We start from the raw sequence: 15,399 nt of genomic DNA on the forward strand, positions 1-15,399 counted from the left end.
TCATTACTTCATCTGTCGTGTTATTTTTCTTCTTGTGTATGTTTTTGTCTGTTTGGTTTGTGCTGAGCAGAAGGAAAGATTTTATGAAACTGAGTGTCAACTGGCCACTCCAGACTGCAGAGAGCTGGCTGAGCTGATGACCCACTGCATGAACTACGACCCAAAAAAGAGACCTTTTTTCAGGGCTATTGTCAGAGACATAGACATGCTGGAAGAAAAGAGTATGTATGATCATATATATATCATATAATATTGTAGAGCAGGGTGTCAAACATATTTTAGTTCAAGGGTCAAATGAAAAAGTAAAAAAGTAGTCCCTGCAAGATGTTCACTTAATTTTCCGTGACTTTGTGGCACATTTTAATTGAATTTGGGGACATTTTTTGAGAATAATTTGAGGAAATTGCAGGATTTTGGAAGAGTTCTGAGATATTTACAGCTGAATTAGTTTCTTTGTCATTTTTACATTCTCCTGTGGGCCAAATTGAATACTCTAAAGCAGGGGTTCTCAACTTTAGGATCAGGACCCCATTTGGGGTTGTGAGACACTGTGAGCGGTCACCTGATGCCTTCAAGAAACAGGAATATTTTCTGAACTATTTGAGCACATTTTTGCTATTTTTTTTATTACCTTTTTTCTGTAACTATACCAAACTTGCCACATTTTAACCTATTTTCATCACTGTTTCATATTTTTGCTCCATTACTGCAATTTATGCCACTTCATCAATTTTCAAATCCTTTTCTGCACATTTTGTCCAATTTCCAGACATTTTCGGCACTTTTTTACACCACTCTTCCCACCCATTATTGTCACTTTAAACCTCTTTTCACCATGTTTCATGCCTATTTTTGCCAATTTAACCACATTCACGATTTGTCATGCCCATTATTGGCCAGTTCAAAATAATTGCTCCGACTAATTTTTACAATATTGACTGTTTAAACCCTTTTTACCACTTTTTCTGTCTGTTTTTTGCCCACTTTAATTTGCAACTTTTAACCAATTTCTGTGGTTTTTAAAATCCCATTTCATCATTTTTTTTTTGTCACTTTTAACCCATTTTATTTGTGATTAAAACAAGGATTTACATCTTTAAGATGACTATATACGGTGGCCCAAATAATACACTTCCTGGATAACAGTGGATATTATTCAGATAAATAAATAAATATGGTTATCACAGATTCGTAGAACAATGGACCATCATTTTGCTGACTTTATGGATGGACCCCAAAAGCTCTCCTCTTTATTCCCACTTATAGATGGCTGTCTCCTCATGTCTGTATTCAACCACCTTCAGGTAGAGAGGGGGTCTCCGGTATCTGGCACCTTTATTTTGGGGGTCGTGGGCTGAAAAGATTGAGAACCACTGATCTAAATGGGCCTGATTTGGCCCCTGGACCTCGAGTTTGACTCGAGTGCTGTAGACCCATAATGATAACATCATGGTCCATTTGGTGTTACTTTCAATTTCTACTTCTGCATGTGACACTTTTTTTAATGTAATAATTTAATTAAATCCATATTCATTAGGCATGGAAAAAGTTGGGAACATGTGCAGCCATCACACTTAAAAAGTCCAGCCATGTTGTTTAATGTTGGGCACGGCTTGTCTGCAGAGGTCACGTGAAAAGAGAAAGTTGTTTACATAACTCAGATTCTCATGAGGAAGTTCACTGAGTGCATCAGCAGTGATCTGCCTCTCAGCTTGGCCGCTTCACCCTCTTCTCCCCCCTGCTGACGCAAATATGATACTGCAATATTTATCAATGCAGAATTTTTTGCATTATTAGAAAATAAAATAAGAAAACCACCAAATCAACAATATTTAAATTATGCCTTCTTCTTCCTAGAGTTGAAACCCCTCCTCAGTGTAGAAACCAGAACACAAGAGAAATTGCACAACCACAGTAAATTCTAGTGAAAAGTGAGGTTGTCAAACCACATAAGACTTCCTTTGACACAGTGCATGTGTGTTGAATGGCACCCATGGCATGATAATCTCTTCTTTTTGACGTCCCACAGACCCGTCCATCAAACCCAAGCCAACAACAGAGGTGGACCCGACCGTCTTTGAGAAGAGATTCCTGAAGACGATCATGGAACTTGGAAAGGTAGCATGCTAGGCTACGTGTTTCTGCTTATTTTTTTTTAATTTTTATTATTTCTGTTTAGCAAAGTTCAACCTAAAAAAAACAAGATTTGATGAATGATTATACAAATGTGCTCACTTTTCACACAGTAATAGCATATTTTCAAATATATTTCATTCTACATTTGATAGTTTCACTCGATACCGGGGTTGGGGTTAATTCTAAATGTAATTTCATAACTGACAATTAATTACAATTATGGCGTAATTTTAACTTTTAAAATCTGTTGCTATTGTAATAAATTGTAATTTAGTTCAGATAATTAAATAAAGGCGGAAGCTCCGATTTAAGCTTAATCTTTAATTTTTAATCATTGAATTTGTAATTGCCATGAAAATTCTATAACAATTGTCAATTATATTTTAAAGGATCTATATCATGCTATTCTAAACCTTCCAAAGTCAACTACAGCCATATATGGTTATTATATTTAACATTTTGCAAAATAAAACACTATTTTGTTAAGATATATGACTTATTTTCTTTCAACCCGGAAGTTGAGATGCACGGTTACTCTGGAGCGCCGCCCATTTCATGACGCAGCCCTAGAGCCCCTGTGAAGCAGCATGGGCAACAGGCACTGTGTTCACTGTGGAGGCGTGGCGCCGGCAGCAGGCACTTCCTGGAGGGGGCAGTTCAGACTTTAGTGACATCACTAAAGTCTGAACCAGAGCATCAGCTCAGAGAGAAGGAAGGAAGTCAAATAATACTTTGGGGGTGTTTTTGATAAGGAACTAACATTGTCACAAGGTTAATGCTCAAAAAAGTTGATTTAGCATAATGTAGGGCCTTTAATGCAAAACTGGGGAACCATGTTACAGATCTACACATACAGTATGTAGTTAACAAATATAGAAATATTTTTCATATCAAGCTTTCCCACATTTTACATTTAAAAAAATATTAAAATCTATATTTTAATTGATTAGGAAGCCTAACAAGGTAACCAATAGATAGGAAAGAAATTAGATGATAGATATTTGTTTTTAGTGTATTTAACAGCTGATTTCAAACCCGTTATCATAAGAGATGCTAACAGAAAGCTAACACAAGAGGAAGGTTCACTTTTATTAGGTTATTTGTTTCAGGCTCAGTAATTGTAATTTAACTTTTGTAATTGAGAACATAATATTAATTTACATTCTGAGGATGAAAAATAATTGTAGTTGTAATTGGAAAAAATGTAGGTCACTGTAATCGTAATTAAATTGTAATTTAACATGGGTAATTGAAAATGTAATTGTAACTGAAAAATGTAGTAGACCCCACTGCTCAATACTAATTATACCAACAAAAAAAAAATCTCAGTTGTTTTTTTGTGGTTTTTCTGTAGGGCCACTTTGGAAGGGTGGATCTGTGTCGCTATGATCCTCGAGGCGACCGAACGGGTGAGTTGGTGGCAGTGAAGTCACTGAAGCCCGAGACTTGTGAGGAGAAAAGCAACAACTTGTCCAGAGAGATCGACATCCTGAAGGCTTTGTACCATGAGAACATCGTCAAATACAAAGGCATCTGCCAGGAGGAAGGTGAGTCACAGACATCATTCCTATAAACACTGCAAACTTTATCATCCATTCTAGTGAACTGTCACTTTTATTTGGATGGTGAACATAAATCACATGTCAGTAAAGTTTAAAAAAAAAAAAAAACCCAAATAATTCAGTTGTAGATATCTCAGCCCTTATAAATACACACATTTAATGACAGACAATATCCTTTATAAACTGAAATTCTCTCTAAATACCTTCACTTTTTTGACCATTTTTAAATTCAATTTGGTGACATTTTGTAGATATTTTTGCGGTATTTTGAAAAAAAATAAACATGGGATTTAAAAAAAATAAATAAATAAAAATTTAAGATTAAAAAGTACACAGGAAAACTGTAAGCCCTGCAAATATTGTGAAATTAGCTTTAATTTGTGTGTTTGGAGGGGCTGAGATATCTACAACAGAATTAGCTAACAAAATAATTCATGTTTTCTCTGTCATTGGTACTTTTATCGCAGGACAAATTGGATGCTCTAAAGGGCTAGATTTGGCCCCTGGGCCTTCAGTTTGACACATGTTATAATGTATAATAAAGGTGACTGACTTGAGTCTACACTGATTTTAGATTGTTTTAACGTCTTTGTCATAAAGAGAGAAATCTTATGGATAATAACAACTTATAGATGATATTGTATTTTGCGTTACAAGGTAGATTCAAGAAAATGTCAAGTGTCCTCTTCTTTGGAAATCAAAATATGGTTAGTTCTATGTAGTCTAAGATTTAGATAAAAGCACAATGATGACTAAACGTGTCACTGCGTGTGTTGCAGGTGGTCAGGCTATCAAGCTGATCATGGAGTTTCTTCCATTGGGCAGTTTGACGGAGTATCTTCCCAAGAACAAAAACAAAACCAGCCTCAGCACTCTGCTCAGTTACTCCATTCAGATATGCGAGGTACGACTAAAGCGTGTCATTACAAAGAGGTGTTAGCGTTAGCCTCTCTGGCCTGGTGGTGAAGAGTCATCCTGTTTTCCTTTAAATTCAGGGTATGGACTATTTGGGATCCCGGAACTATATTCACCGGGATTTGGCTGCTCGAAACGTGCTGCTGGAGAACGATCATGTCGTGAAAATTGGAGACTTCGGTCTCACCAAGAGCATCAAAGACAACGAGGGGTATTACATCGTTAGAGACGACGACGTTAGCCCCGTATTCTGGTGAGTCAACGGGGGGTGGGGGACAAAAAGAGCGAAGGGAAATATTTACTCTGAGGATTTCATTAAAAAAAAAATGGCTCTTTTCTTGCTGCAGTATATGAATAAATAACTCATGTAGGGTTTGGTTACCTTAGTCTTGAGTGATATTAGATACCACGAAGTACATCAGCGTTATTTCTGATGCACTTATGAGGAATTCAATGCTAATTGCTAATGGCTTTATTCATTTTTGTGGTGATGGGGAGGCACGCGTATGCTTACTCTTACAGCCGATTCGGAGACTGTAACTAACAAACATTGTTTTGAATTGACATTAATTATCAACATTATTCTAAAACTAACATTTAACATTATTTAGAAAGATCACAATAAAAAGTGTGGCTTGATGGTCATTTGCATGATAATATTCCAGAAATAATGGTAAATGTGTGTTTTTTTGTGACCAAATATCTGATTATCAACCAAAGTGGGCTTGTAAAAAAAGCTGTGATGTGTTTCAGCTTCTAAAGTTAATTTTGTCGACTAAAAAATATAAAGAGAGGAATTATTTTTTAAACCTTATGGACAAGAACAACTTATTTATTTATTTTATTTTATTTTGTTGTTACAAGGTAGAATCAAGAAAACGTTGAGTACTTTTAGTGTCCTCTGTTTTTGGAAATCAATATGGTCACCCTATAATAGTGACACGTGAACGCGATCAGTTGATGCCTCTGAGGAAGACTGACAGTTGGCAGTCAAAACATGTCAGGAAATCAACGTAAATTTTGAAGTGCATTTCTTGAAAAAAGTTATCCTAATGAATGAAACCATAACATATTAAAGGGGACATATCATGCTAAATCCACTTTTTTAGCCCTTAAATGCATTTTGTTTTATATTTAGAGTGTTTAGAAGTACAGAAATTTCAAAAAAAACAAATTAGTCTCTTCAGGTGCTCCGTTGATATCTTTATATTCTGTTTTGGTCATATTTTTAAATCTGTTTCGATTTTTCGATTCTTTATTACGTTTTTTTGAACAATAACGTCACAGTATTTGCAGCGGAAGTGCCAAATTAAGACATCGACTCCAGGCCCAACACTTCGAGCAATCCGCCATTTTTATTTCTCGCTTTTATTTTGTAGTCCAAGCTCAAGGATGCAGAAGTTACGAGAAGATAAGTCAAAATGTTTGGCTGTTGGATGTAGTAACCCACACGCTTCATTACACCGTCTCCCAGCATCAGAACCTTTTTGAAGTGCCTGGTTGAGTTTTATTTTTCACGGAAATGTACCCACATCTGTGGGTAAGGTCATTTTTGTGTGCGCGAAGCACTTCAAGGATGACTGCTTCTCCAACCTCCGCCAGTATAAAGAAAGAAGACCCTCAATCAGACTTCGTCTGATTGAGGGTTCAATTCCTTCTATCTTTGGAGACGACGAACAGAGCACTTCGGTAAGCTGTAAATAACGCTAAAAAGTGTGATGATAAGACGTCCCTGTCATTGTTTTGTTAGCATTAGCAGTTGCACCGTCTTCATATGTTAGCACTGTGTGCTCGTCTTAGATCCTTGATGATATGGCCTACGTGATTTAATTTAAGTCTAAAGTTTTCATTAGTCATTTCATTTTGCTGTTTTTGTCTCCAAAATGACTGTATTAAAATGCATTTTGTGACGTTAGCTTGGCGCTAGCGTTAGCGCGGTGCTTGTTAGGGTTCTGCAGGTTCATCATCTTCATTTTCATCTCGCTCCGCCGGATCCGACTCTGGCTCGAACATGTAAGGCTGGATGGACAAGTCTTCCATTGTTGACATTTTGTTAATAACGTGTGAATAAACATTTTCTGTGCCGCTAGATGATCGTATCTCTTCTATCAAACTACAAAAATGGCCGACCAGGGTGGAGTTGAACCGAGTGTCACCTCTGCAAACTGGAGAGGGGGTGGGGTATGAAGTGTCTCATTTGCATTTAAAGAGACCGCACTAAAACGAGTTGCTCTTAGAAGCACATCAGAAAAGGGGCCTGTGGAGCTATAATAATGAGGAGTTCCGCTTGGCCCGCTTGGCCCACAACTGTATGATTTATATGTAAAAAGGAAATATTTAAAAGCATGATATGTCTCCTTTAATGAAAATTAACACTGGAATTGCCATACCACAAGATGCCTCTTGATGCAAACACATGGTGATGTTGTGCTACCATGGTCCAGTAGAGTAATTATCAGCAAAGAAAATGACTTCATAAAAGGAAATTATGTGTTTGTGTTCAGGTACGCTCCAGAATGTCTGACCCACTGTAAGTTCTACCTAGCCTCTGATGTTTGGTCCTTTGGGGTGACGATGTACGAGATCCTTACCTACTGTGAGAAGAACCCCGTTAGTGTACGTAAGCTGCTTTCCACACATCTTTTACTTTGATTTTATGAAATACTCCATAGCAAGACTTGAAGAAATGACAAAAATGTATCACAGAAGCACATACGCACACGTCTCGGGCCTCATGTAGTCAGATGGCGTTGGTCTTTAGCCAGAGTAGCTGATGATTGACAAGAAAACCTGTGCCAGCGTCAGAAAGTAAAGCTCCTCAAATGTTTTTCAAAGTTAAATGTCCATTTTTTTCTCCCCATTGTAGCTGATGCATGTTAATGCAGATTTGTTGTTTTTTTTCTTAAGAATTTTATATTTTAATAGCACTTGATGACTTTACATAAATGAAGTTTAATTAAATTAAATATGTTTTAGATTGATCGATCACTCAAGAAACAAGGAGTGATTTTAACCCTCTGGTGTCCAGTTATACAAACCCTGGCAAAAGAATCACCAGTCTTGTAGAATGTTAATTCAGTTGTTCAGTTTTGTGGCATGTCTGTGATCTACTTGTTTTCTACAAAATTAAAGTCATTTAAAATGGCAACTTTCTGGCTTTAAGAAACACGCAGAGAAATCAAGAAAAAACAAGTTCGGATGAACTACGGGAGGGCCCCCGGAACGTCTCTGTGCTGAATAGCACAACCACTTTCCCGAGAATTCAGTCAAATGACTCGGTTCCACCGAGTAAAAAATGGACCTCTGGCGCCCCGTGGCACATACGGAGTAATGGGCCATATTCATATATTGGTATGTGTCAATGATTTGGTACAACCAACTGTCGCAATATTTGATTCACAAATAAATGGCAAGGCAAGGCAAATTTATTTGTATAGTGCATTTCATATACAAGGCAACTCAATGTGCTTTACATGATAAAACATTCAATTGTTTAAAATCAATAAGAACATTTAAAATCATCAGTAAAATCAATTCAAATCATCAGCAAACACATTACATCAAGAACATGACCAAAAATCTATCTTTCAATCATACGCAGTAGAGAAAAAAAGTGCCTTTAACTTTGATTTAAAAATGTTCACATGTGATGCTGACTTCAGCTCTGCTGGCAGTTTGTTCCACTTCTTTGCAGCATAACAACTAAAAGCAGCATCACCATGTTTACTGTGAGCTCTGGTCTCCACTATCTGACCTGTGTCCATAGATCTGAGAGACCTGCTGGGTTCATACCTGACTAACATGTCACTGATGTATTCTGGACCAAAATGAACAACTTTAATAGAAATTGCCCACCCCAGGGCCCCTAATCGACTTGTGTGAGGCATAATCGTAATCCATGTTGAATTACCTTTGAAACAATATATCACACGACTATGTTACGTACATTTAGAAATTACCGAAATTGGGGGTGGGCCCCCTGGCTGTTTAGGTGTTAATGATGGCTTTGGTTTAGCTTTTCTGTTGTGAATCCCATTCCCTTTAGGCAGTTTCTTACAGTTCGGTCACAGATGTTGACTCCAGTTTCCATTTGTTTTGCTGTGCATTTTCCGTTTTCAAGACATATTGCTTTAAGTTTTCTGTCTTGACGCTTTGATGTCTTCCTTGGTCTATCAGTATACTTGCCTTTGACAACCTTCCCAAGTTGTTTGTCCTTGGTCCAGATTTTAGACACAGCTGACTGTGAACAACCAACATCTTTTGCAACATTCTGTGTTGATTTACCTTCTTTAAGAAGTTTGATAATCCTCTCCTTTGTTTCAACTGACATCCCTTGTGTTGGAGCCATGATTCATGTTGATCTGCTTTGTGCAACAGCTCTTCAAGGTGTGAAAACTCCTTTTTAACTGCAGACCAATGAGCACATTTAATCTGGTGCAGGTGTTAGTTTCAGAAATGGAAAGTTACAGGGTGATTCCATAATTTTTTTCCTCAGAACATAGTGATTCTATTTTTTTTCTTCTGCTTTTGATTGATTTATTTTAGTGTTTCTTAAAACCAGAACGTTCAACCTGGCAAGAGCCAGATTGATGTGTAGCCCTCCCTTTATCTTGAGTTCTCCACATCGATCTGGGTCTGTGTCTGGCAAATCCTTTTGGAACCAGGGAGGGACAAGAACAGAATGCTTGATGCTGATTGGGCGAAGCGCCTGTCCACCATGATTTGTTTTAGCCACAACAAATGATGATGCAGAAACGCTGCTACAACAACAACAAGGCTTTGTTTTGCCATCTTTACCGTCCAAAAATGCACAAATCACTCTTTCGAAAAGGAAATGCTGGATTCTTCTAAAACTGAGTTTATAGCAGCTTCCACACGTTCATCCTCCTGCTTCGACATCTTTCTATTTTGATTTGGAGCAATGCTAATAGCGGTAGCCCAGCTACTTCCTTTCTCTGCAAATGCGCATGAGTCAGTTTTGCTTTGATGCTTCTGCCTTCGTCACACTCGGATATCCCGCCCTAAACCACAACACTGTCTCAGAATCAGAATCAGAAATCAGAATCAGAAATGTTTTATTTGCCATGTACAGTTTTGAGGACAGTACAAGGAATTTGACTTGGTGGTTGGTGCACAAAACAAGCAACAAAAAGAAACAAAAGAAATAAAAACAACACAACATAGAACAACCCAGCAACAATAATAATAATAATAATGATAAATATAAAGGATGAGGGATAAATAAAGGATAGATAGAGAATAAATGATAAATGATAATAAATGATTGGTTCTAACCGTTTAAGTCCGGATTCGAAAGGCAAAGGCTGGAACGGTACAAAATGTATTCTAGTGTTTGTGAACACCAGGAGAATCCATCTTGCAGGCAAGGTTACAGAACGTTGTCATTTTAAATGACTTTAGTTTTGTGGCATGTCTGTGATCTTATTTTCTACAAAATGAAACAACTGAATGAACATTCTCCACGACTGGTGAGTCCATCATTTTTGCCAGGGTTTGTATAACTGGCCATTTTTGACTAATTTTGATTTTATATACATTTCACCATAAAAACGGTTTAGCTTGCTTTGTTTGGTATCGTTCTTTTCTGCACAACTTCAGCTGTATGAATTTATAGTTTATAGTTCACTTTGACATACTATAGAAAAACAATGGACTTGTAATCACACAAAAACACCAAATATGTTTAACAAACCGATTTGATCAATGGGAATACAAATATAAAGTGTAATTATTAAAACCATATGTACATGTTCACAAAAGAACAAAGTTATATGCAACAATTCACATAAAAAGCTGGAAATGCCTCACAAATCATCTAAAACTGTTTACAAAACATCAATATTAGATGCTACATGTGATTTATCATGGTGTTACAATAGTGTTATGGCCTGTTTCATGTTGTCTTTAGTCTTTCACCCTCTCTGAGGAGCTTCCTGAACCTGTTCTTCTCCCATGCAGTGCTTCAAGGAAATGATTGGTAAAACCCAAGGCCAGATGGTGGTCTTACGATTGGTGCAGCTGCTGAAGGATGGAAAGAGACTGCCACGCCCCGAGGGCTGTCCTGAGCCTGTAAGAATGAATTATTCCCTCTTTTCACATCATAAACATGGATTCACATCAACAAGGTCCCTCTTTTTCAACCATCTAAGCTACAGAACTTATAAAAATACACGTAGAATAGATTATAACCACCTCAATCTCTCAAACTCACACAAATTTACATTTTTGACTTTTTTTTCTTGTAAACAGTTCAGTAAAAAAGTCGCAGCATCCTCTCTTAACGAGGTCTGCCCAAGTGTGCTCTTTTTTTGGAAATCAAAATGGTCACCACACGTGAACGCGATCAGTTGATGCCTCTGAGGAAGACTGACAGTTGGCAGTCGAAACATGTCAGGAAATCAAAGTTAATTTTAAAGTAAATTTCTTGAAAAAACGTTGTCTTAATGAATGAAACCTTAACATATTAATCAAAATTAACACTGGAATGAATTTATAATGTGAAATTTGCCATACCACAAGTGGTGATGCCATGCTACCATGGTCCAGTAGAGTAATTATCAGCAAAGAAAATGACTTTATAAAAGGAAATTATGTGTTTGTGTTCAGGTATGCTTCAGAATCTCTCAAACTCACACAAATTTACATTTTTGACTTTTTTTCTTTCTTGTAAACCATTCAGTAAAAAAGTCGCAGCATCCTCTCTTGTAGCATAATAACTAACATAAACAAAAAGAGTTGTTCTAATGTATATACTATATACAACAATGTAATCAGCAGCTAAACCATAGTGCCTTTAAAATATCTGTGTGCCAGCCAGTTTCAGAATTTCTACCCCCTCGGTGCCAGCCGTTTTTGAGCATTTTGACTGATTTTTAAAGACCCATAGAATATTCTGTATAACAATCTGAATGATCTCTAATCTCATCATAAAAGATATTTTTGTTTCTGGCTTGTTTTTTGTTTTTCTGTAATCAGCAGTTGAATAGAGGCAAGTTTCACACAAATCGCCAGTTTGTGACAAAAAGCTGAAAAAAACGTCTTTTTCTGAAAAAACCTGTCAGTGACTTTGAAACAATTTTTTTTTTGCTTTAGTAACACCTCAACTTTGTTTCCTCCTATAAAACTACAAAAACAACACTGAGACCGAGCTTTTGATGGCAAAATTATTATGGATTGGATTTCTTACTGTATTTTGGCGTACCTCCAAGTTTCTCCCCCCGTCAGTCTCCACACACGCAACTTCCTTCTCCTCCCGGACATGCCGTGTGTCACTGCTCGCCCCGTTTTTTGATCGTTTTCTCTCACCATGGCCACACTCTCCAATACTCGACTGAGTTACACACATGCCGTGGTCGAATGTGAGCTGCTGGGAACTTCAGCATGAACTCTCATAGCACCATTTTATGTCTCGTAAACTAATTTTTTCTGCCTCTGAACTCTGTCACAATATTACTTCATAGTACCATAATCTCCCTCAATCTTCCTCAAAGGCATCTGTATAAAATAAAAGGTTTGTCGAAATGTACAGTTCTTTTTTCAATAAAATAACACCAATGAATTCTATTCAAAATAAACAAAAGATCATCAGGCTCTAAGTTTATCTACATTTATTAACTCTAAAACTGAGAAAATAACCAGCATTCATTGCTGTTTTGTGCCGTACATTACGTTTAATCTGATTGGTTGGCTATGATGTGATGCATTTGACTGTTTTCTGGTCATTTTATGTATTGTAACATTACAATGTCCATTGATCAAAAATAATAATTTACTCAAAGGTTGGGTGTAGAAATGTAAAAATATTACATATTTTAAAACATACTGAAGTACACGTCAAATGACTGATTTAGAAATATACTGTAAACAGTACACGTACCCATAAAAGCAACTGAATTACAGTAACGTGAGTATTTATAATCCGTTACTTTCACCTCTGCTGTTCACCATTCCAATATACAATTTTTTTTAAATTGTATGCATTGATTATTGATTACTGTCAGAATGACAATGCATCGATTATCTCCCTCATCCCAAGATAATCTGCCATAAGTTATTACTGAATACATGTGTTTAAGTGGCGTTATTGATAGAATGTGAGCTTTCATCAGTGTTTATTACGTGCAGTCTGACGGCGTTTCCTGTGCTATCAGGTGTACGAGCTGATGCGGTGCTGCTGGGAACATGCGCCTGAGCGCAGAATCACTTTCAAGAAACTGATCAAGGATCTGAGCGCCATGCAGGATCTGCTCCAGCCTTCAAACAAGCTGTAAAAGTTCCATCATCTGTCGCACCAATGGACAGAGATCGATCGTGCATCACATGCCTGTTAACATCCTCAGCAGCCCAGATATATTAAGAAAAGAAAGTTTAATGATTAACGTAACACCACTAACTGTAAACAGATCGCTGGACTGAAGCAAATGTTCATCTTTAAAATCTGTGCGACGGCATTTTGGATGAAGAGGATTGATGATAAATCATGTGCCTGGGTGGGAGTGAGGAAGAGGAGGAAAAGGAAAGAGAGACTTGGACTGTTTTCAGTGTTACGTGTTTTTTTTTTTGGTTTTTTTTTTTTTCCTGTCTGTCTGTCTGTAGACCCAATGCTGTGACCCCGTGATGAAAGGTCACATCGTGGTATTTTGATATATTGAATGTTCAAGAAGCCAGTTATCATTCACAGCATCCCTTTAGAATCTGATGAGCCATCACTTTTTGTTACACGTTTATAGTTTATATCTTACACATTAACAACAAATATATTTCTGGAGTTTAGCTATAAGTGTAATATTATAATGTAAAGGGTCTTATATGTGTAATTGTGCCTAAATCCACCAACATAGTTGTGTGCGTGTGTCTGTTTGTGTGGGTGTCTGTTTGTGTGCGTGTCAGGCTGGCCTGTTGGTGTACTTGCAATATATTATGAAAAAAAAACAATAAAATAAAAATGTAAAAAAACAGCAGATTGATCTGACATTGTATGTTAAGAAAGATTAGTCATTTCACCAGTTACTCACACATCTGAAAGATGTTATTTTTGTATTTTTAAATGATATTCTCTTATGTTGTAAATGTTGGACTAATTGGGAAAAAAAGTTATTATTACCCGCTTTGCATTGACTGTGTTATTATTGGAATTCAGCGTCGTTAAAAAATGTCAGTTGAGCATCATGCAAGCGTGTGTATTTTTGCAATAAGACATCAGAACAAACGTGTGTTTTGTCCACATTTTATTCAGGAATGTAAAAGACAATTCCCACTGCTCTGAATAATAAGAGAACCCATATACATATATATTTCTCTCTCTCTTTCTCTCAAAATAAGACAAAAGTATGCATTATACACAATTAAAAAATAAAAACCAAAGCTTGTTGTCGTTTGTTTGTCTTTATAATGCAATACTTTCATTAACCACTGAAAACCTGTAGGTGTTTTTCTATACATTACAGTTGTAAAGTAAGCATGCTAAAGTTGGTCTAGAAATACTCTATTCACAGTAAAACAATAATAATACAAGTGGAATATAAAATATAGTAAAATCTACATTATATTGTAGTTCAGAAAATCCACTAAGAAGTTGGTTTACAAAGCAAGAAAGCAACAGCAAATCTAAAATTATCTACAGCCTTGAAAATAGTCTTGAAGTCCAAAGGCTTTAATATTGCCAAAGCTTATTATTAATCAACACACATACACTCGCACATCATTCACTATCACAAAGTGGAATATGCACAAATTAATGGTTTAAAGCACCAAGCTGAGAAAAACAAAAAGAAAATTCCAGAATAATAAAAAAAAACTTCACTTCTATCACAATAGCTAATCAGATTTATTCACTGAAAAGCTGCATTTGCACATCCTGAAATCCTAAAAGTAAAAGCCTCACCCATCTTTTTAAAACGTTATTACAATAATCAGTGTTTCCCTAAATGTGAGACTTAGCTTTAACTTGTGCAGGATTTGTTTGTTCTCAAAAGTTTCATGAAAATGCTCTCCAAAGTATTGTACAATCGTCACAGATAGTTTAGATGAACATATAGGCACTGGAAATAACAGCTAATATACTTAGTCCTTCACAGGTTACATAAAGAAGTCACACATAGTTTTCCAACTAACAAGAGGCAGTGTTATTTAGAATATTGCAGTCATCAGGTCATTTTTCAAAAGCGTAAAGCTATTACTTTGAAAACATATTGCCAAAAAACTTATAATTTCATCTTGTTGTGAAAGAAACATCTACATTTTTTTTTTCAAGAATGAAACAAAAAAAAAATGAAAAAAATGGGTTTAGAATAACTGAAAGGCAGATTTCTAAGTGTCTCAGCAGTGTCCCCTGGTGGACACACTCATTTGGAATGAAAAACCTATTTTCTTTAAATAATAGGTTATTGCAATATAAAAACAGTTTTATTTAAATAACAATTTTTGATACTAACAGTATGTTTTGGTCTTTGAATTTTCCGTTTGGAATAGGATTTTTTTATTTATTTATTTTTAAGAAACGTTTTTCTTTATTAGAATGAAAATGTTCCCAATTCTATGTGTTACTGTAATCTTATCTAACAAAAAAAAATCCAAAGTTTTGGGGTGTTTGTAACTAATTTCTAATTTTCCACTTTTTTCTAATTTTTCATGACTTACTGCATTTTCATACCAGTTAACATCATATTTTGATGAGTTTTTAGGATCTTTTTCACCTTTTATGCCTTACTATAGCCTTACCTCTAAATGTGGGTGTTTGTCATTTTTTTCCACATTTTTGACATTT

At 36.2% G+C, this 15,399-nt stretch overlaps 1 protein-coding gene across 1 annotated transcript in view; it reads left to right on the forward strand.

Annotated features, from left to right (window-relative positions):
- jak1 (Janus kinase 1) overlaps nt 1–13,997 on the forward strand; it is a 30,409-nt gene extending 16,412 nt beyond the window's left edge. The window contains exons 18-25 of the mRNA XM_028443784.1: nt 71–221; nt 2,030–2,118; nt 3,491–3,683; nt 4,478–4,602; nt 4,694–4,866; nt 7,118–7,229; nt 10,593–10,703; nt 12,785–13,997. Of these exons, the coding sequence (XP_028299585.1) occupies nt 71–221; nt 2,030–2,118; nt 3,491–3,683; nt 4,478–4,602; nt 4,694–4,866; nt 7,118–7,229; nt 10,593–10,703; nt 12,785–12,904 (1,074 nt within the window). The 3' untranslated portion in view covers nt 12,905–13,997. The remainder of the gene's footprint in view (nt 1–70; nt 222–2,029; nt 2,119–3,490; nt 3,684–4,477; nt 4,603–4,693; nt 4,867–7,117; nt 7,230–10,592; nt 10,704–12,784) is intronic.
- Nucleotides 13,998–15,399: the final 1,402 nt, after the last annotated feature.

This window comes from Gouania willdenowi, chromosome 4 (assembly GCF_900634775.1).
Source record: "Gouania willdenowi chromosome 4, fGouWil2.1, whole genome shotgun sequence".
Classification (NCBI taxonomy): Eukaryota; Metazoa; Chordata; class Actinopteri; order Blenniiformes; family Gobiesocidae; genus Gouania; species Gouania willdenowi.